The sequence below is a fragment of the Arvicola amphibius genome, chromosome 4 (assembly GCF_903992535.2).
Source record: "Arvicola amphibius chromosome 4, mArvAmp1.2, whole genome shotgun sequence".
Classification (NCBI taxonomy): domain Eukaryota; kingdom Metazoa; phylum Chordata; class Mammalia; order Rodentia; family Cricetidae; genus Arvicola; species Arvicola amphibius.
In genome coordinates this window covers 153,831,956-153,853,927 of record NC_052050.1, presented here as the reverse complement: position 1 = coordinate 153,853,927, position 21,972 = coordinate 153,831,956, and the positions used below count along the sequence as shown (strand labels likewise).

Sequence of the window (21,972 nt, the reverse complement as noted above, 5' to 3'; positions counted from 1 at the left end):
GGTGGCCCCTGGGGATAAAGGGTGAGAGCAGCCCCAGACAGGAGGGTGGAGAACAGGAGCAGGAAGGCGTGACGCCTTCACCGTGGGTGCCAAGTGATAGTGGGCCCAGGGACTGCATGCTGTTCACCCACACTGGGGACACTGTAGACTTCACTGCTCGGGATCCACAAAGCAAGGCAGGTCGCCTCGACCTGCTACTAAAGTGTGGGGGCTGTGTCCCTTGGTCATGGCCAGGGATAAGATAAGAGCCACAACGAGAGGGCCTCTGTTCCCGGAATAAGGACATAGGAGGGGAGGCCTAGACATTCCCATATCCATATCCTACATATTTCACCTATGAGGACACCCACACAATCACACCTTCTGAGAATATTCTTTGGGATTGTCAGATGTGAACGCTGAGGTAATGAAAATAAAAACTCCCCCACCCCCAAAATGGATGAGGGAAAATTGTCTCATTTGTCTCATCTGGTTTGTGCTTAGAGCATGAGTTGACTCCTGAATCTCACCCTGCCCCACCCCACACACAGCTGTCTGGATCATCTACACAGGCAGTTGTGGCCCAGTCCCAGTGAGTCTCGGTTACTCAGGGACACTCTGGGTACATCTGTGTTGGAGCACAGCTCAGGAGGAAGAGGTGGCAGATGCACTTCTGAGATTTGTTGGGTGTCCTCAGGCTCCCTTCTCTGGGCTGAGTAGAAACAGGACCACACAGTGAGGAGGGCCCAGATGCTTCCATGTTCTTGGGGACAGGGTAGAGGGAGTCTGTGTTGGGAGGGTCTGGAAGGTACGGTAGGTGCACAGAGGTACTGAAGCCTGCCACCTTGCTGAGGTCCCTGCAATCAGTTGCGGAGATCTAGGCCTTGTGACCACACAGGCTGTCTTGCTGGCTCTGTGGCCTGGAAGGTACTTGGGAACACTAATGTGGATGGGCATCCCCGGTCCTCACCCTTGCTCTCACGGGGACTCATGGCCATGATGCTGGACTGGACCATCTCCAAAGGATGCTATTCCCTTCCCAGGATATAGGGAGGCAGGTGATGCTGGACTGGACCATCCCCAAGGATGCTATTCCCTTCCCAGGATATAGGGAGGCAGGTGATGCTGGACTCGACCATCCCCAAAGGATGCTATTCCTTTCCCATGATAGGGAGGCAGGTGAGGTGCAATGGCTCAGTCAGCGACTTACCTTGGCAGTTCCTGCCGTCCGAGGCAAGTGAGAAGCCGCTATGGCAGGCACACTGGAAACTTCCTGGCTTGTTCTGGCAGACCTGGCTGCAGCCCCCATTTTTCTGGCCACACTCATTGACATCTGGACATGAAGAAAGAGTGAGGAGCTCCTACCTGGACACTTCCCTGCTGGCCTCATGTAGATAAGGTGGAGTGAGGGCCAGAGAGCTGTGAACTGCAGCTGGTGGGGACAGCCACAGACTCAACTCTGAAGGTCTCTAGGTGACAAGGGACAGGGCGAAGGACAAAATGGACCTACTAATCAGTGCTCAGTAGTCACGAGACCTACACACAGCCTAGTCTGGTACCCTGAACAAAACTATCCTGATGACCTGTGGGTGCAGCTAGGCTGCCATGGGTGGAGGGCTTGGCAGGTTCTGTTATCCTGTTTGTAGCTTTATCTAACACCTCACCCTCACCTGAGTAAATCAAGGTAGGGCTCTTTAGCTGCTAAGACCCACGTGATATTTCCTTCCTTTCAATCCTGGCCCTAAAACAGCTGTCTAGCTGCCTCAACTCTCTAGGAACCTGCAGTTTCAGTGACCCTCAGGGCTGTTGCCTTCCGCCCTGGACCTGCAAAGGGTTCCCAAGAGGTTGTTCATCAGGGTCTTAACCAGGACAGGCTATAGGTATGGCTGAGCTCCCAGGCGAGGGTAGGGGGTGAGGAGAGGGTGGGGCAGAGTGTGATCCGGAGGGCGAGGCTGTGGACTCTCACCTTTGTTACAGAGCCGGCCTTCCCAGCCAGCTTTGCATAGGCAGAAGAAGTTGCCCATGAGATCTTGGCAGAGCTGTGTACCCTTCTTATCACAAGGGTTTGGGGTGCATTGGTCAGGCAAGTCTGAGTTGAAGGACACAAAAAGAAAATCACTCAGGGTTTCTCTGAACGTCTTACCTCACACAGTTGGTGGTGGTCAGAGCCACTGGTGGGGCCTCCTTGGGGTTCCAAAGCAGGCTAAAGTGTGTGATGGAAGTCCCCACCTTGGGACAGGAGCAAATATGAGGAACTTTTAAGGCACTGTGACCAGTTCCAGCAATACCACCTGGGTCTACTGGGGTGTCTGTCACTGGGCCAGGCAAAGAGGGACTGTCGGCTCAGGCCTCCAGGGAATGGGCCTTCTAGGTCCCCTAGAAGGGCTCGGGCACATTCTCTCCACAGGACACAGAACTGGAAGAGTCCACTGAATAGGCAGGAGGGCTCTTTAAAGACGTTAGTACCGCCAACACACACATCAGCACTAGGGCATTGAGTCAGGTGTGCTGTGGCCAGCTGAACAGGACACACAGGTGGCTGAGCCACATAGCTTCCGCCTTCAGCTTACAGGCTGGCACAATGTTAACTCCCTCCATGCAGTGCCTTAGAGCCACCGCTGAGACCTCCAGCGTAGCCTCGACTATGCCCTGGGTGGGGGTGTGAGAGCTGGTTATGTGCCCCAATCCCAAGGTTAGGGGAGTCCCAGAAAGAAGCATCATTATATCCCGTTCTCAAGGAATGCTTCCAGAGGTTGAACAGATGTGGGCATGACCCAGGGCATAGGAGGCCTGGTTCCTTCATTCTGCCCCATCTGAAGGATCTACAGTCTGCCTAGATGGGATAGGGGGTGGGGTAGCTCCTATCTACCAACAGCTAGATAGCTCTATGATGTGGGATTCCCCTCTGTGTGCTGTGATTACTGCTAATGAATAAAGAACTTTATTCTAATGAATAAAGAACTGCTTTGAGCCTATAGCAGAGCAGGGTGGGGTGGAGCAGAGCTCGGGGTGGGGGAGGACTGGACTGAATTCTGAGAGAAGGAAGGGCAGAGTCAGAGAGAGGCCATGTAGCCCCGCCGGAGCCAGACAGAACTTTAGCAGGTAAGCCACAGCCATGTGGCAATACACAGATTAATAGAAATTGGTTAAATTAATATGTAAGAGCTAGCCAATAAGAAGCTAGAGCTAATGAGCCAAGAAGTGATTTAATTAATCCAGTTTCTGTGTGATTATTTTGGTTCTGGGTGGCCGGGACAAACAAGCAGCCTCCTGCTACAGCTCTAAAGCAGTGGTCCTGTTCCTCATGTTATGGTGACCCCAACCATAAAATTATTTCTGTTGTTACTTCATAACTAATTTTGCTACTGTTACAGATATTATGTAAATGTGTTTCCCAATGGTCTTAGGTGACTCCTGTGGAAGGGTCATTTGACCCCCAAAGGGGTTGCGACCCACAAGTTGATAACTACTATTGGGGTCAGCTCCTGAGATTCTCTCAAGAGTAATGCTTTCCAGCCCTGACCAGTCTCTGCCTGCTTAGACGGTATCAGACTGGTGTCCTACTTGGACTGGGATCCCATCACTCAGAGGCATTTTGCCATCTCTGTGATGTTCTGGTTCCTTCTCCTTGACATAGGTCTGCCTGAAGACTGGCTCTAGATTTAAACTGTTAGAAGGTACGAAATGGGGCCAATTCCAGACAGCACACTCAGATTGGATGAAAGTAACCACCCTATTCCCTCCTGTCCTCAGGTGTGGTCACTGTCATCGGCCACCCAACTTCCAGATCTGCACCAACGGGCAGGGGTCAGGTGTAGTAGTCCAGCACTCCAAGAGAACAGCCATACTTGTATCCCTCAACGCCCGCCCATGCCCATGCTGGCAGGTGATGCTGCTCTCACTCGCCTGGCATCCAATGGGAAGCTCTGGCTTAGGCGGGCCCTCTGCAGTACAGGAAAAACTGAGACCCAAAAGCTGAGGACCAGGAGGAAGGCTGAGCTATCCCTCCTGGAGGAAGCAGCTCTCTGCTTTTAGCTGGGGAAGTGTCATTTTCAATCTCATGACAACTCACATTGCTGGTTTTGATTCTTGGGCATCCCTATCCCACTTGCTGCCCATGTAGGTCTGAAGCCAGTGTTTGTTCCTCTTTGATTTACAGAAACAGTGTCAGGACAAGCCAGAAGAGCATTCGGAGCCCTGGCCAACGTCTCCTGGAGGACGTCCTGGCAGGATGTCAAAAAGGTCTTCCAGGTTACCTTTCTTGGGTTTGGCTCCATTCTTGGGGGCCCTCCCCACAGGCCTCTGGCTTCCTACACCTGAACTCTAGACAAAGAGGGTTGTTGCTGCCTGGCAGGGATGGGGAGGACCTGGCATACGATGAGGCAGGAGCCAACCTCTGGATTTCCCAGATGCATTCCTTTGCTCATCCAGGGTTTTCAGGTCAGCCTCATTGCTGGCAGTTTCTATTCGTACCGGGCCAGGCTGGGCTAGGTGCCGAGCCCACAGCAGGCCTGGGAAGCAAGTCTAGGCTTCTCAGGGAAGCTCTGCGATCTAATTTGTTTGCCTTTTTTCCCCCGTGGTCTTTCCACGTTTACATCCAAAGTCTGCTGGGTTTGCACAAACCACAGCCAATAACACGCCTGTGAGTCTTCAAGTAGTTTTGAGATTCTTGAAGAATAGCTTCTGGCAGATCATTATAAATGCCATTTTTCCCTTAAGCATGGATAAAGTCAGAGTGGCCTGTATATAAGGAGTCAGGATTGGAGGTCCTCATTGTTCGATAACTGCTGTGCACTCATGAGAGACTGCCTGAAGCCAGGATACGGTGTCCGGCACACTTAAGTGTCCGGTTGGAGGGTTAAACTTATTTCTAAAGTACACACTAGCAAATTTGGCATGAGGACTGGTTTACTTGGCCAAGAATACCAGCAACCCTTGCAAAATCTGTCCTTAGGCCAAGAGATGGGGCAGTGCCAACTTCCAATGGGGTAATGTTATTTTTAAGAGTCCCCCAACACAAAGCCAACACCACAACCCTTGTCCATCTGTCCCTAGAGGAATACCACCCACTACACGTCATTTCTTTTCCTGTTGGAAATTTACCAAGTCCAATGTTTGACCCTTGGCAGGTACCCAGAGATCTCTGCATTCCCGAAAGGTGAAAGAATGGACAGTTTTGCAGGCACTGTGCGGCCTAGGTAGCTACTCCCCAGGCAGGCTGCTATGCTTTGAGACAGGGTTTCTCTGTGTGTAGCCCTGGTTGCCCTAGCACTCTCTGTTGACTACACTGGCCTTGGATTCACAGAGATCTGCTGTTATTCTTAACAGTCTTTCCTTGTTTCCTTGTGTGGCTGTAGGTAGAGTATGAAGTGTGAGCTGGTCCAGGTGGCAAGTCAGGACCCGGGCAGCAGTCCTGTCCAATCTAGGCCTTTTGTTCTGGGCCCAGAAAGGAACCCTGAGCCCTGGAAAATCCTGATGACCTGACTCGCCCACCACTGCCTGATGTAATGTATGGGGAGCAACCTTTCTGGCAACATGTCTGTCAGAGACTCGCACTGGACAGGGCAGGGAACCTGGAATCCTTTGTAAGAAAGGAAAGAAATGGATGCCAAAGCTTTTCCTGGCACCAAGCGATCAGAGTGTAAGCTTAGCCTATGGCTTCTCCCTTGTCACTCTAGCTGCTGCTAGTGTCGCGATCAGTCCCCACGAGGTGAGGTGTAGGTCTCCCAGGAGACCTGTTTGGTCAAAGGCTTGTCTAAGGCTAGGTCTAAGCTCTCTAGGAAGTTCCAGAATGGGGCCTGCAAGACTTTCGCTTTTTTTTTTTTTTTTTTTTTGTTTTTCGAGACAGGGTTTCTCTGTGGCTTTGGAGCCTGTCCTGGAACTAGCTCTTGTAGACCAGGCTGGTCTCGAACTCACAGAGATCCGCCTGCCTCTGCCTCCCGAGTGCTGGGATTAAAGGCGTGCGCCACACAAAATGGGAATTCAGAGTGTTTAAGCAATGGCATTCCATGGGCATGGGGGTAAAGAACCAGATACAAAGGGCAACAGCCTGTGGAGCTGGTGGGCTTGGCTTGTATTCCTGTCTTCCCATGGCTCAGTAGAAGGATATGTGGGTCATCGGGGCACTTTGGTACAGCCACCATGAGGGGCATATGCCCATGGGACCCGTGATGAGCACAGTTGGGCAGAAGGTAGCTATGTGCCAGGGGCTGTGGCAAAGCCTCTGCCCTGAGCAGGCAAGGCATCTGGCAAATGGGTTCAACATATTTGGCACCAGAAGATACAGGAGGTTTATCATCTAATCAGTTCAGGGACAGGCTCTGGGGGTGGGTACAATCTTATCCCCCTCTTCCAGGTCCCCTACCACCACAGGGGGGCAGAATCTCGAGTCCCACCCACAGTGTGCCATTGCAATTCAAAATATCATAAGAGGCTCTGAAGCCACAATATTAGCCACCAACCAAAGCAGTAGCATAACTTCACAGAGCCCAGGGAGCAAAGGTCCCTGGATCAATGCACCAACCCATCATATGCACCAACAAATCAGAAAGTGTAAGGAAAGAAATGGCCATACTTGGTATATCAAGTGTCAAGAACTAAGTTAACGAGAGAAGTGCAAAACTAACCTAACAATAAATCAGTGACAAAAAGCAAAGGGACAAGGACACCTGAGTCACAGAAGCCATTCCCAAGGTAGAATATGAATGTAGGTTTGTCTTTGACCCTTCGTCAGGAACCAGATCTGTGGACAGAGGCACCAGACAACATTCTGCTTTTGTAGTAACAGAAACAAAATAACCTCAAAGTTGATCAACCTGCCTGGGCTAAGCTGACATGGGATGGGCCATGTGAGTGCCCTTGCGCTGGAGGGGGCTCCAAACACGGGAGTGACTAGGGACAGGGGTGACGCAAGTGTGCAGAAGCCATTTCTGTACTTCTAGGCACAAGTGGGGAGCTGAAAAGATGGTCTTGCCTGCATGACGGAAGGCAGGGACACTTCACACCCTAGGAAATATTTGGAGCCCTCCAGCAAGTATATTTATGGATCATTAAAAAAAAAAAAAACAAGATTTACTTGAAGAGAAAGTGCAGTGTGCAAGGAGCAGATGCCTGGAGGGCCTGACAACGTCTCACGCTGATGGAACATTCGCCAGCTTTATCCCAACCACAGCTGAGCTACAGCTACCCAGCATGTGCATCAAGTGAGACCTGAGGGGACACTTACTCTGAACGCAAGGGGGAAAGTTCGGGTTTTTATCTTCAGGCTTGCCATATTTCCTCAGGCATTCTGAAAGAAACAGACAACACCATCACTTGTCATCCCTGGGGTAGAGCAGGTATCCAAGTCTGTGCCAACCAACACATTTCCTTTTCGCCTGGACACATGGGTCTTCAGGGAGTGGGTGGCTTAACTATCAGTATAAAGCACTTGGTGGTGACGGCAGGAAGGTACTCCCCCCCCCCCCCCCCCCCCCCCCGGTGACAGAACACTGACTCAGGAATGGTGAGTGCTGGCTGCATCCTCCTATCACACAGAACACCAGGAACTTTAACACCGTCTGACAGCAGCCAAAGAACTGAACCTCAAGATCACAGAGATCCGGGCAGGAAATGTCCTCCGTCTGAAAGTACAAGTGCTCTTTAGTGCCCTCTCAAGCTTGCAGGGCACTAGACCTGGCAGACACGTGTGTTCCACAAGGGAGCCAGGAGCACAGCATTTGAACACACACAGTACACGATGGCCGTGTGGGATGGCGTGTAGCCACCCTCTCTGGTCCTTCAGTTGGTCACTGTTGATTGACCACATGACAAGACAATGGAAGCACAGTCAGGATGCATGGATGGGCTCGCCATCTCCCTCTGTCTTGGTACTATGGATGGCACAAGGCCTTTGGGCTAGTGTAGGGACCAGAGAGGCCCGAGTGAGTGAGGTCCTGAGTGAATGTGTATTTTGATATGGGCAAAGCTTGCCAAGGATGCCAAGGCCAACTGACCCATGGGAAATTGGCAAAGCCATTACCCATGAGCCAGGATCAAGAGAAACGGCAAAGCTCTCCTTGGAAAAGAGTGTTTGCGAACAATTGATCAGTGTGAGCAAAGGCTAGCACGCTCCTCCCAGATGTCTACAGCCTGATACTGCTCACCTACAAAGGCCTACTGAGACGAGCTAACCTCTCCCTTTGTGTTGTGCCTAATAGACCCACTGAGGTTCTGGGTGGCAGTTTTTGCCTTAGAGGACTCCAAAGGATCCCAGCTTGACTGCAATTGTGTCTATCCTTTCTTTGTTCCCTTGTCTCCCCTAGCCAAGATCCTGGTACCCAGGCCTGGAGAGTCACAGCAGGCAAGTCACTGGTCCTCTGTGCTATTTATTGCTTGATACAGATTACAAGAAGGTGCTTCTAGAATGGAAGGCCAGCATTTTACCCAAGCATACTCTTTTTACATGCGATATACATCCAAAGTACTTTGGGTGTTGACCAAACAGTGCTCAGAGAATTTAGGGCTTCTTGAGGAGCAAACTAACTATCCTCCAGACTAGAACCTTATTTTTTTATTTGTCTTGTAAGAACATGTTGGTATTTCCCATGCCACTAGGTGCCCCACTCCAGGGGCTGAGTGTATGGGTTCATCAAACTATGTAAAAACTTTCTGCAAGTTTTAACTGATAATAGAGCAAATTTTGATAAAATACACCACACAGGAGCAAATTTTTTTTGGGGGTGAGGGCATTCCTCAATAATCTCAGAAGTCCTGAGACCAGAAAGTCTGAGGGCATTCAGTCAATCATACTTCCTCATGTGGGCAGGGCTTGGAATCAAAGAAGGTATCTGAAAACAGCAGTGTTAGTCTGAGGCTCAGGCAACTTGGGATAAAACGATAGTATATAAAGAAAATCCACACTCAAGTTTTGACCCATGTGCTCCCAATGGCTCTAACCTCACAGCTTCCTCCTCCCAGGAGTAACATGCTAATGGGATCTCCCCAACACGAAACAGACACTGTGTCTGTCTGACCATGAAGCCAGAACAGTAACTTTAACTTACCTTGATATCTTGGATAGAAATATTCCTGCAGAAAGAGAAGAAGGGCAATCGTTAACGTGCACAGCATGAGGCCTCTTAAAAAGGACTGTTTAATCAAGCCTGGAAACAGGAACCCAGAAGCAAGAAAACCTTGCACTGTGGCTCCCTCAACGGTAGAGCTACTTAGAAGTCCTGCTCAGAAAGGATGCCAGGGAGAGGAGCAAGGAACAGGAGGCCTCTGCTGACTCAGCTTCTGCAGATCACTGCAGTGTGTGGCTGCAGAGCATGACCGGGCCACCTTCAGGAAGAAGCAAATTGCTGTCACCCATAGCTAGATAGAGAGTGCCTCCCACGTGTCCTGAGAAAACGCGTGTAGGACAGGAACATCCCAGGTAGGCCAGTTTCAGCCCAAGGACACAGAGTTCTTGTCTCAGTTATGGTTTCTGTTGCTTCGATGAAACAGGATGACCCAAGCACACGGGGAGGAAAGGGTTTATCTGTCTTACACTTCCATCATTAAAGGAAGTCAGGACAGGAACTCAAACAGGGCAGGAACCTGGAGACAGGAGCTGATGCAGAGGCCATAGAGGAGTGCTGCTTACTGGCTTGCTCGGCCTGCTTTCTTATAGAACCCAGAACCACCAGCCCAGGGAAAGAACTGGGTGCCCTTTCATTAATCAATTAAGAAAATGTCCCACAGCCCAATCTTATCGAGGCATCTTTTCTCTCTCTCTCTCTCTCTCTTCTCTCTCTCTCTCTCTCTCTCTCTCTCTCTCTCTCTCTCTCTTTCTAGACAGGATTTCTCTGTGTAGCACTGGCTGTCCTGGCACTCGCTCTGTAGCCCAGGCTGGCCTCTAACTCACAGAAATCCACCCACCTCTACCTCCCAAGTGCTTGGATTAAAGGCGTGCGTCACCACCGCTTAGCTTGAAGGCATTTTCTTAATCAAGGTTCCCCCCTTTCAGATGACCCTAGCTGTGCCAAGATGACATAAAACTATTATGCACAAGTGACCCCTTGTCACCAGACACACAAACACATCAATATTAAGTCACAACCTCCCCTTTTCCATTCATTCCCGAGCTCTCACGCTGACAACATAACTTTAAAAGTCCCAATCTTTACAAAATCTAACACATTAAATGTTCAGTCCATGTAAAATACCCAGACTCTTAAAAATCAAAATCTCCTTTTAAAATTTGAAATCTCTCAACTGTGGGCTCCTCAAAAGGGCTTGGGCCACTTCTCCATCTCTGCCCTCTGTGGCATACACAGCTTGTCTTCCAGGCTCTGGTTGCCTCACTGCACGACCGTTGCTGGATGGTCATCTCATGGTATCGGAATCTCCAAAACGTGGGGTCTTTTGCAGCAACTGGGCTGTATTTTCACCAATAGCTTCTCCTGGGCTCTCTTCTGGGAGAAAGCCTGCCACAAAGTGACACGCCTCAGCTGCTCTCCACAACCCCGATCCCTTCACGCCTTCAAAACTAGCACCACAGGTGACTCTTATACTACACCAAGTTCGGCAGCCAGCACACAGTACAGCTTGTGTGTGTTGAACCTCAGGAAACACTTTTCAGAAGACTTCACTTCAGTAATGCCAGTTTCTTCTCAATCACAGCTAATTTCTCAGCTCCGACTGAGCAGCACCCATTACCCCAGCAAAACAAAGGTTTCACATCAGCAGTTCTGGGTGCTTATTAATCACAGCTGACTCTTCAGCCCCAGCTAACCAGAACCACAGGATCTTAATTCAAAACAACACATGGCCCCACAATAGCCTCTTCCCTCTGAAACTCCACGAGCCAGGCCTGCACTGTCTGTGCTGCCCTCAACAGTCTTGTCTTCCACGCTCCTACAGAGCCCACCGCGGTCTCAACACTCAGTGGCTTTTCTAGTCGAAAGTTGCAAAGTCCTCCCACAATCCTCCCCAAACACAAGGTCAGGTCTCTCACAGCAACACCCCACTATCCTGGTACCAACTTCTGTCTTAGCCGGGCTTTCTATTGTTGCGATGAACAACATAACCAAAAGCAAGTCGGTAAGGGTTTATCTGGCTTACATTTCCACATTGTAGTCCACCATGGAAGTCAGGACAGGAACTCAAACAGGGCAGGAACCTGGAGGCAGCAGCTGATGCAGAGGCCATGGAGGGTGCTGCTTACTGGCTTGCCTTCCCTGGCTTGCCTAGTCTGCTTTCTTATAGAATCCTGAACTATAAACCCGAGGTAGTCCCACCCATAATTGGCTGCCTTGCCCCCAATCAATCACTAATTAAGAAAATGCCTACAGGCTTGTCTACAGTTCAGCTGCCTCCCCCCCCCCCCACCCCGAGTTTCTCTATAGCTTTGGAGCCTGCCCTGAAACTCGCTCGGTAGACCAAGTTTGCCTTGAACTCAGAGATCCACCTGCCTCTGCCTCCCGAGTGCTGAGATTAAAGGTGTGTGCCGCTACTGCCCAACAACAACAAAAAAACCCCAGCTTCCCCTGATTAGAGGTTTTTGCTTTTTTGGTGGGGGGGGGGGCATTTGAGACAGGGTTTAGACATCCTGGAACTAGCTCTTGTAGACCAGGCTGGTCTTGAACTCATAGAAATCTGCCTGCCTCTGCCTCCCGAGTGCTAGGATTAAAGGTGTGTGCCACCACCGCCCGGCTCTTCAGTCCAGTCTTATGGGGGGCATTTTCTTAATTGAGATTCTCTGCTTTCAGATGCCTCTATAGTTTGGGTAAAGTTGGCATAGAACCATCCAGCAGTTCTCTTCAGCCTGAGGTGTCTCCTGTCATTGGTTTGCATACATTGTCTTGGTAAAACAAGTTTTCTGCCTAAGCACAAGGCCAGAGGGTCTGTTTTGTTTCTGTAGCCCCACACTGCACACGGGTGTACACAAGCCCTCTGGCCATTCTGGGCCGGTGACAGGATGGCTAGAAGCCTGTTCAGGACTGTTGTGAGCAACAGACCTCCACACAGACCCAAAGTCACAGTCCCCAGCAGAACACCCCCACACCTGCAAAGGGAAGGGCGTCCCTGTTTGTTGTCTCTCTCCCTGGTGAGGGGCTACATGGATGAGAACAGAGGTGACAGGGATAGAATAAGCTGGAGTAAGGCTCCCAAAACTGGGGTGGGGGCTGCTCAGGTACTTTTCTCCAGGTTTGGAAAGAATATCAGGAAAGAACTTAGATGACAAAATTCTGCTCGTGTTATAGAGTCAAGTGTGGGGGTGCAGGCAGCAAGTAGCGAGGGGGAGAAGTTGTTTACATTGCCAGGAATAGCCTCACAGCCAGGTGCATGGAAAGGTTAAAGGTAACAGAGCACTGCTCATGTTGCCCCATGGCACTGCCGTGGGGTCTGGCTGGAGGCCAGCACAACGCTGACTTTTCTCCTGGAGGGATGCAGCAATCCTAGCATCCAACTCAGAAGGACCTAGTGGCCTTTGAAGCATCCCAAGAGTGGCATCGCTCAGAACTGATCTCCCTGTCGCCCCTGCACAGGGACCAGGCGGGATGATAGCCATGGCTCCCTGTTACCACTCTTCCAGACGATCGCCTTGGAGGGCCTCACCTGGCAGACTGCAGCCAGATAGCTTCAACAGCTGCCTGACCAGGCCAAGTCTGAAGACAGTTCATGCTCCAAAGACAGACAAAACCCATACAAGAGGACACGGTCAGAAGCATGCATAACAAGAGGGAGAAACATCTGAGCCCAAAGTAAGGTGAACTAACATCAGTTTTTACAATTACAAAGAGGACACCCCAACTGCCACCCCATGCCACCCAACTGGGAAGGCTCCAGTTTACTCTACACAGCTGCCACCTGTAGAACATCATTCTCACCTAGATCTATGAGTCCTCTCAGACTCTTAGAGGTGAAGACATCTCTGCCTAGCAGAAACGAGGTAGCTGACCAAAATCTGGGCTTCTAGCCCTCCTCTTGACTTCCTCATGGTGGTGGTGGGGGGCGTGTTACACAGCATTGTCATCAAATACAGGCCTCACAGGCATAGAAAGGCCCCCCACAAAACTTGCTTTCACAGGCAGCAACAGGCCCTGCACCCATGACGCTCACACCCATACGTAGGCCCCATGAATTCTCACACCTATACACAGGTAGGCCCCGTGAATGCTCACACCTATACACAGGTAGGCCCCATGAACGCTCACACCTATACACAGGTAGGCCCCATGAACACTCACACCTATACACAGGTAGGCCCCATGAACGCTTACACCTATACACAGGTAGGCCCCATGAATGCTCACACCTACACATAGGTAGGCCGCATGAATGCTCACACCTATACACAGGTAGGCCGCATGAATGCTCACACCTATACATAGGTAGGCCCCATGAATGCTCACACCTATATACAGGTAGGCCGCATGAATGCTCACACCTATACACAGGTAGGCCCCATGAATGCTCACACCTATACACAGGTAGGCCCCATGAATGCTCACACCTATGCATAGGTAGGCCCCGTGAATGCTCACACCTATACACAGGTAGGCCCTGTGAATGCTCACACCTATACACAGGTAGACCCCATGAATGCTCACACCCAGACCAGACCCTCAGTAGACCTTTGCAGTTCAGCTTTCATAGACAGACTTTATGGAGAGCTAGTTCCCAGTGAACTTTGAGTCTCGGAGGCTCCATGTAACATGAACCCAGGTTCTACCTCATCAGCTCTGTACACAGAGTGTGAAGGTGTAAGCTGTATTGTTCACCTGCGTATGGGGAATATTCTAGGCACACAATACCACCTATGGCTCCCAAGGTAGTCTCTATAAGCAGAGCCGTGAGGTGCAGCTGCCGGGGAGAGCTTTCAAACTCTGGGGGGGGGGGCACCCTGAACTTCTAAAGGTAGATCAACTAAGCAATTGGCCTGTAAGTGGTTCAGGTAGTCTGTGACTATCCAAGGATGGGCTCTGGGCCCACTGATGCTAGCTAATCCCTGATCCCTCTCTGAGGACAGAGCCTGGGAGTGGAGAGCCTGGGCCCAGAAGTGTGCTCTATGATCTTCCCAAAGCTAGATCTATAGCAGGTTTGGTAATGTGTATTTCATTATCCTGGGCATACCCACTAAAAGGGACTCCAGGGAGACTAGTACATGTTTTCTTTCATGCATTGCACATCCATGTAGCTCAAGAAAAAATAACTGACATTTCCAGCTTCTTCTCCTACCAGTTCCTATATATATATAAAAAAAAAAACCCTTGAAAATACAAAAACACACTTTATAATCTGTCAAGGTCAAAACCAAAGCCTGTGCAGAGAAGGTGCTGGCAGAGAGTCAACAAGGCTTCTCACAGCAGTCCCTAAGCCTCAGACAGGCGCTCTGCATGGCGGAAGCCACTGCAGCTCTCACCTGAGCCCTGTCTTGCAGCCCTGTGCAGGAAGGAAGTACGGGCCTGGCCAAGGGCCACTGAGTGAGTAACCTGGGAGGGTTTGGTTTGCTGTGGTCCCAGCTCTGACTTGAAGTCCTTCACTTTGCCTATTTCCTGAAGGATATTTTCCAAACACCTCTGCCCTGGTAGACTCCCAGCACTATCGTCCATGGAACCCAGTGCCCATAGAACCAGAGGGGCTTTTCTCCTTTCCAAGCTCACCTCCAGGACCCTAGGAGGCTGGTCCTGTCTCCTGACCCATTTGCCAGGCTCAAGCCTATGCCAGGCCAGCTCTGAAGAGTGACAGACAGTTTGGCCATTGCTGGTGGCCCTGGCCTGAAAAGCCCAAATTCCAAGTCTCAGAGGGCTTCTTTTCCTGGTAGGACGTCCCCTTCCTTAAACTTCCTAAACTGGGTCTGTCCCTGTTGTATAGTGTTCTAAGAGGAAATGGAGTCGGGGGGGGGGGGGGGGAGTCCACTTACCCTGGAGCTGGCCTTCCCAAAGCTGTCCTTGGAGAGCCCATTACCTAGGGAAAATGCCCTTAGTGGGTAGACATGGTTTTGGCATGGTCCTCTAGGTTTGAGTTCAGCAGCAGAAAGGGGGCCACTGCACCCATGGGCAGGCAGGGAGAGGGAACTAGAGAGTTAAGAGACAGCTGGGAAGGGGAGCTGTCCTTCGGTTCCTGGGGTGTTACTCCTCACAGCCAGCCAACCCACGAGGAGCCCTTCAACGCTGCACGCTGTATCCTAAGTAGCACAGGTGACAGTCGCAGGTGACAGTCATCTGTAAGGCCTGCGTGTCCTCCTGCCAGTAGGCGAGGGCCAAAGTATGGCGTGAAGGCTCCAACTGGGATTAATTTCTTGATTAGGAGCCTCTAGAGGCCAACATCCTAAACTGGAAACAGGGCCTTAAAGGATTAGGTAAATGACTGAAGAGATTCCGCAGGCTCTCACCTGGGGCAGGGCTACAACTCCAGGGCCTCTCTGAATTAGCGACAGGGACAGGGAACCCAGTCGGTGAGAATGAAGTGGCCGGAAGGGACAGTAACAATAAAAAGAGAAACCAGATAACAGGGAAGCTGTGGGGGAGAGAAGGGACACAGTGATTACAAGCAGCGGCCAGGGTTGCCACCACAGGGGAGCAGCCACTGAGGAATGTGGGTGGAGGCCACAGGAAGTGTGTGGAGGTGGATCTGCATTCCCTCCCAGGAGAAAGTTAATGAGAAGCTACCAGTGTCCCGTGAAGTCCGCTCTGCTTGCTGGAGAGCTGAGGGCCGACACTTTCCCTCCCAGTGGCAGAAGAAATCCTAACTGAACAAAGAGTCTGGCTCTCGGCATACACACTGAGGGGGAAGAAAAAGCCTGTAGTTCCTTCCAGGGGGTTAGCCCATTGGTTCCAGCTGCCTAGGCCTACCCAGTATGGGGCGGAGGCAGGACCTCCTTCTCATTCCCTTCCCAGGGCCCCGAGAATGACTATCCTATCAAGGGTAAGGAGCCACAGGTGTTCAGGTGTGTGTTAGCTACAACTGGCCAGAGCGCCACTCGGAGCAACAGGACTGCCTATCCCAGCACTGTAAATACAATACAAAATGATTTTAACTAGACACAGAATATGACTATAGCAAGCACTGAAAGCTTTAAAAAAAAAAACAAAACAGCAAAACAAACAAATGAACAGAAAAACCACTGACTCCTCCTTTAGGTCCCCAAGAGGACTTGGATGAAGGCCTAGCACCTCTGCCATCTCTTTATTTCAGGTCACTTGCTTAGTTTTGCAGGCAGGCGTGCTAATCCCCCAAGCATTGTCTAAAGCTTCAGAGACATACCTATCTCACCCCCGCTCGGCTGAAGGCACAGAGACAAGAGGACCAAGGCTCTGTCAACATTTTGTATCTTGTCCCAGATCCCCAAGGGAAGTTAAAGGTCTCAACAGAGTCTCAGAGAGACCCCAGAGAACAATTAGGATCACCTTGTCCCTGCAAGGAGTAAGGACTTCTCCTGGCCGCTTTGCAGAATCAGAACTGCAGCAGCACCAATCAGATCGTTCTTGTCGAGCCTTGCGTGACTCAGTATACCTCATGCCCCATGTCCCAAGCCTTCTATTTAAACTTAAAGCTCATATCTGTATCCCAAAGACAGTCCTGAAGCCACCGGGCCTTTTGATCCCTTCTTTTTCTCAGTGTGCCTTGATTAAATCTCTGCTCTGTGGGTACAGTCATACAGGCGGCTAAGCCTAGGTCTTTGGGACTCCCAGACCTGGCTGGCCTTTTTGCCCTAAAATTACACTTACGAGACCAGTCTGTATGTGTGGTTTCTGCTTGACCCAGTCAGGATTCTCTAGGACCACTGGGAGAAACTGGTCCATCAGGTGTTCTGTAGATCACAGCTTCTCATTGTCACACAAAACGTTCCAGGTAAACCCAGGCATTGCCCCCTTGTCTAGATGGTCTCACGGGTCTCCTTCAATACAAGAAATGAGCTACGTTTCAAGGCCAGGAAAACTGAGCTAGCATTTTCTTAGGAAGCCAAGTTCCTTCCCAGTCTCCCGGGGTCATGAAGGTGAGTGGTGCTTGCAGGACCACTGGCCCAGGTCTTAGGCCTCCCCCAGGGTATGGAGTAGGGGAGACTCCAGCCAAAGATCCCTGTGGGTAGACACCAGGTCTCCACAGCGTGACTTAGCCCTATCCATTCCTGAGGCTTGCCTCATTGCCCATAGAGTCATGGCAACAGGAGAAAGAAAAAGTCACTAGCAGCTAGATCAAGGTGTTAGCAGCCAAGAGAGCTTTGATTTGGAACTCTGTGCACAGAGGCCAGGGAGCAGCTGGGCATCAGGGTTAGAAATCCCCACACCACAGGCAAGAGGTACAGGTCAGGCACGCAAGCTGACTCATGAAAGGAAAGTTCATGTGTGGGGGTATAGGGACTGCAGAAGGGGAAAGGACTGTGGGCAGTTCTTAGATGGCTCTGATGGGAACAGGTGTCTGCCAAGTCCTGATGGAGACAGGTTGTGACGGAACCAGAGGGGACTGCCTTTCCCAGCACTATAGCCTGGAGTTTTACCCAAATGCAGACAGAAAGGGAAAACCCTCCCATGGACTGAAGAGACATTTTTAAGGGGTTGGGGGGGGGGGTCCTGAATATATGACTCTTTTTCATGTCTTCATTTCACACCTTTGCAAATAAAATTATTGTTAAAACATAAAAGCAATTAAAACCGGAGGGACTTGACTCAAGAAGAGCAGGTCCCTGTCCAGGCAGCCAGGAGGGGCCAGCTTGGGCCTGTCTGCTCTGGCAGGCAGGCTGCAGAGGGGCGGGATTCTGTGGCTGGGCGGTGGCCTTCTTGCTTTCAATTCGTGTCACCACAAGCCCTGTCCACACTCTGAATGGCAGAAAGCTCCATGGGAGGGTGGAGTGGAAGCAGGCAGAACCAGCCACCTAAGTCCACAGCCCAGGTGACCGAGGACCGGGAGCCCTGCCCTAGACTTGGTAGCTGGACTCATTGGGTCAGGAGCAATCATCATCAAAGCAGGAAAGCGGCGAGGGTATAAAAAGACCAGCGATCTGCCCCTATACTGCAGCTGATGCCTGGGGCGGTACCCTGGGGGAGGGGGCCACACGGCTTGTCACCTGATCTTGGCTTCCACCCTGGGTAGCAGTGCCAAAGCAGCTCTGGGGACAGCAGCTGTGACGCCGGCCGGTATCGGAAAAGCAGCTTTGACAGGGATTGCCCCGCCAGCCGATTAGACACGAGTCAAAGCAGAGGCCCTAGCGGCTCTCACAGATCCATCCTTTTATCATGTGATCCTTATTTCATCCCAGAAGAATTCTTTGAAAGGAGAATGCCAGCAGAACCCAGAATTGTGAAATCATATTGATTTGGCAGGTGACAGGAGGTCCTCGGCACTACGGGGGCCTGCGAGCTTCAGAGAGCTTCAGGGTCCAGACCTTAACCTCCGGCACGCCCTAATCTGGGGTGTGTTCCCCCATGAGCCCTCTCAGCTCTCACAGTCACCGTCTGTGGAGACTCCTGTGCACACATGGACTGCTGGCTGCAGTTGGCTGTGTGCCTGCTCCGTTCCCCAAGGACATTATTAATAGAAGTTTGTCCTGGGCCAGCAGAGCCCTCAGAGAGGCAGGTGCCGGTCCTTCCCTAAGCCCCCCCCTCCCCATATGCATGTTCTTTGCACAATTCCAGCCATAGTATTTTTGGATGTGCTGCTGCAAGCAATTCCAGCCTTGAGATCTTTCAATTCCTCTTTCAGGAAAACCCTGGGTCCCTCTGGAGGAAGACCCAAAGAGGAGCTCCACCCCTTACTTTCAATCTAATTTAGGGACAGGGCAACCTGGGAGAAGCCTTTGAGTTTCAAACCACTGTGTTCCTTTCCCGCGGGTGCCTTTACTTTGGGAATAAGTGAAAGTTTAGTTTGAACAGGCCTTCAGCTTCCCTCAGGCTCCCGCATGGGCCTCAGTGGACCCCACTCAAGGACACGCCTCCTCCTGCTCCTGAAAAGGAGAGGACTTGGGGTCACCAGGGGAGCAGGGGCTCAAGAGTGATGATGTGAAGGGGGGTGGGTGGGCGCAAAGCTCGGTGTCTAAGAGTTTTAGGGTGCACGCTGCGGCGCGGTCCCCACAAGGATTCTCAAGCTTCCAGAAAAGGTTTCTGGATTCCACAGTCTGGGATTCCACAGTCCCCCGGTCCCCCGGACCTGCGCAGGGTAGGAGTCAGGACTTGTGATATCCAGAAGCGCGCGTTCTGGGACCCGCAGGCCCCACCCTGAGACCTCGGCGCCTGCTCACCGTCTCGGGATCGTTTTCGAACACCTCTCTGGCCTCCTCCTTGGTGCACACCTCCTCCACGCACTCCCGTTCCAGGTGACCCTGCTTAGCCTCCTCGAAGACTTGGTAGGCGCGGCGCTGCCTGGGCCGCAGGAACTGCGCCGCCTCTCGCGCCCGCAGCAGCACAGCTGCAGAAAGAAGGGTGTGCAGTCAACCTGCACCCACTCGGAGGTGGAATGTCTTAGGTCGGGGTTTCGGGGGACCATGATGCCAGTGTGTCTGGGATGCTCCGGGACTGTGACGTCTAGAGCCCAGAGGTCCGGGACACGGATGCCTGGGTGTCTGGGATACTCCACACCAGGATGCTGAGGTCGGGTGCAGGCCTGGTGCCCCACTCCAGGGGATGGCGGGGTCTGGGGGCCCGAGCGGTACTCACTGTGGGAAGACTCGGAGGCCAGCAGGAGCAGCAGAAGCGCAGTGCCCAGGGCGGCGGCGGGCCCGGGCGGTGGCGGCATGGCGAGGCCCTGGCCGGGGAGCCGGGCAGCCGGGAACGTGCAGTCAAAGCACCCGGGAGGTTGAGGCGAGCCGCGGATGCCGCGGGACAGGGGATCCGGTCATCCTGGCAAGGCGGCGGTGAAGGTCACATCCCGGCGGAGGCAGCAGAGCCGCAACCGGCGCTCGCTGCGGTTCTGGGCCGACAAGGAGGCTGCGGCTGGGGGCGTGGCTTGGGGCGGGCGGGTGGGGCCTAGCCTGAATGGGGCGGGGCCTTTGGGGGCGGGGCCGAGCTGGATGAGGCAACGCTGGCTGACTAGTTCCACTCCAGTATTCTCAAAGAAATTTCTCTGCCATCCTGGTGTAAATGAAAGGAGAACAAGATCTGACGCTCTGGTCAGGTGCAATTTGGCTGTTTTCTACCTTCCTCTGCAGATATCGTTTTTGGACTCTTCATCGGGCGCATTTTTTTTTAAAGATTTAAAATCCATGAAAGAAAATTACTGAGGTCATTCCCCATGGCAAGGAGGTTCACGGTGCAAGTCTATGCCATTCCCTCTGTAATCTGGTTTCCACACAACTCCCTGAAAGCAGCCTTGTGTGTTCTCCAGGGCCAAAGCTTCCTTATCTCTTGTCTCAGAACACTTTGCAAGGTCATAGGCAAACACATACACACACACACACACACACACACACACACACACACACACACACACACCTTGCAGACCAAGCACAGGATGCAGCTATGCAGCAGCTGGCCAAACCCCAAGAGGGGAATCTGCCCGAGACACCCCCACCTCAACATGCTGATGGGAAGAGGATAGGGAGTTGCTCCCTTTCGCTGGGCGAGTGCAACCCAGATTCTTGGAAGCACACAAGGTCATTACTGGAATTCTTTAAGGTCATTCGTTTGAAGGTGGGGTTAACAAATATGTTAATTTCAGAGAAATGAATGTCATGGGAATAATCTTGAAAGGGAATTAAAACTTGAATAGATAAGCCATCTGTGCCTGCTTCCAAATCAGAATCACGGCACTCCCCTGAAACAAAGCCAAATGCTTCAGAAGCCAGAGAGCACCCCAAATTCCCAAGGCTGCTTCAGCCCTATAAACACCATCATGCACTTGGGAAGAATATTTGCCTTATTAATTTTCTGCTCTTCCTTAGGACGAAACACTGGTTCCAAAAATGTCATGGGTATTCACGTATCCCTCCACGGGCACACTCCCTGTGAGCCAAGTAGATAGAACTCTGGTGTCTGTCCTCCATTTCCCAGGGTTCTAAATCGGGGTCATGGGAGGCGGTCAAGCAGTTTGCAGGCTCCTGCATGTCAGCTGCAGCTGCCACCTGTGCACCCGTGGAATTTTGAAGAAGAGACGCAGTTTTTCCAGTTACTTGAATGACACCCGTATCCTACCTGCATGAAAGAAGGCTTCTCTGGCTTCCAGGTGTGGCCAGAGCTCAGATGACCAAAAGCCAGCTCTGCCTCAACTAGATGGCGTCATCCAGGTCCTCTGGCTCCTTTAAGCCCAGACCTCGGTCCTCTCTACCCCATTCTCAGTACAGTCTTTTTACTGAGTACCCCAGTAGAGATGCCTCCCGTTAGACATTCAGTTTAATAAAGTGCATTCGCTTCCTGGTTTTGAGTTGGAAAATGCAGGAAGAAAGAAGCAGATGTGGAGGGCGGTGGAAGATTGATGGCTGGGGGTCACTTTAAAATCTTTTTTTTTTCCAGTTTATTTATTTTTTATTAAAAATTGCCATCTCCTCCCCTCCTCCTCCCCCTTCCCTCCCCTCCACCCATACCCCCACTCCCTCCCTCTCCAGGCCAAAGAGCCATCAGGGTTCTCTACACTAGGTTGAGTCCAAGGTCCTCCCAACTCCCTCCAGGTCCAGGAAGGTGAGCAACCAAACTGACAAGGCTCACACAGAGCCCGTCCATGTCGTAGAGACCAAGCCCATCGCCATTGTCCTTGGCTCCTCGGTCAGCCTCCACCATCAGCCACTTTCAGAGAGTCCGATTTGGTCGCATGTTCCATCAGTCCCATTCCAAGTGGACTTGGTGGTCACTTTAAAATCTTTAAACAAGTTACTGGCACAAAAAAAAAGTTTTCTAGGGCAGAAATGGGAAGTGGGTAAGAAACAATCAGATAAGTATTCCATGTTCAATGTGCCCTGAGCTAGGAATGGGGGGGGGGGCAGATGGCTTAGCCCCACACGGCGGAAAGTCAGAACTGTCTGGGGTGTCCTACGAAGGAAAACAGGTGGTTTCTCTCATCAGGAACAAACTAGGGTGACTTATGGAGATCGGGTAGAAG

The 21,972-nt window shown here is 51.6% G+C and overlaps 1 protein-coding gene across 1 annotated transcript in view; it reads right to left on the bottom strand.

Annotated features, from left to right (window-relative positions):
- Gas6 (growth arrest specific 6) overlaps positions 1 to 19,860 on the bottom strand; it is a 31,890-nt gene extending 12,030 nt beyond the window's left edge. The window contains exons 1-6 of the mRNA XM_038328764.1: positions 19,599 to 19,860; positions 19,184 to 19,350; positions 9,024 to 9,048; positions 7,205 to 7,267; positions 1,946 to 2,068; positions 1,190 to 1,312 (exon numbers count right to left, since the gene is read on the bottom strand). Coding sequence (XP_038184692.1) covers positions 1,190 to 1,312; positions 1,946 to 2,068; positions 7,205 to 7,267; positions 9,024 to 9,048; positions 19,184 to 19,350; positions 19,599 to 19,677 — 580 coding nt within the window. The 5' untranslated portion in view covers positions 19,678 to 19,860. The remainder of the gene's footprint in view (positions 1 to 1,189; positions 1,313 to 1,945; positions 2,069 to 7,204; positions 7,268 to 9,023; positions 9,049 to 19,183; positions 19,351 to 19,598) is intronic.
- Positions 19,861 to 21,972: the final 2,112 nt, after the last annotated feature.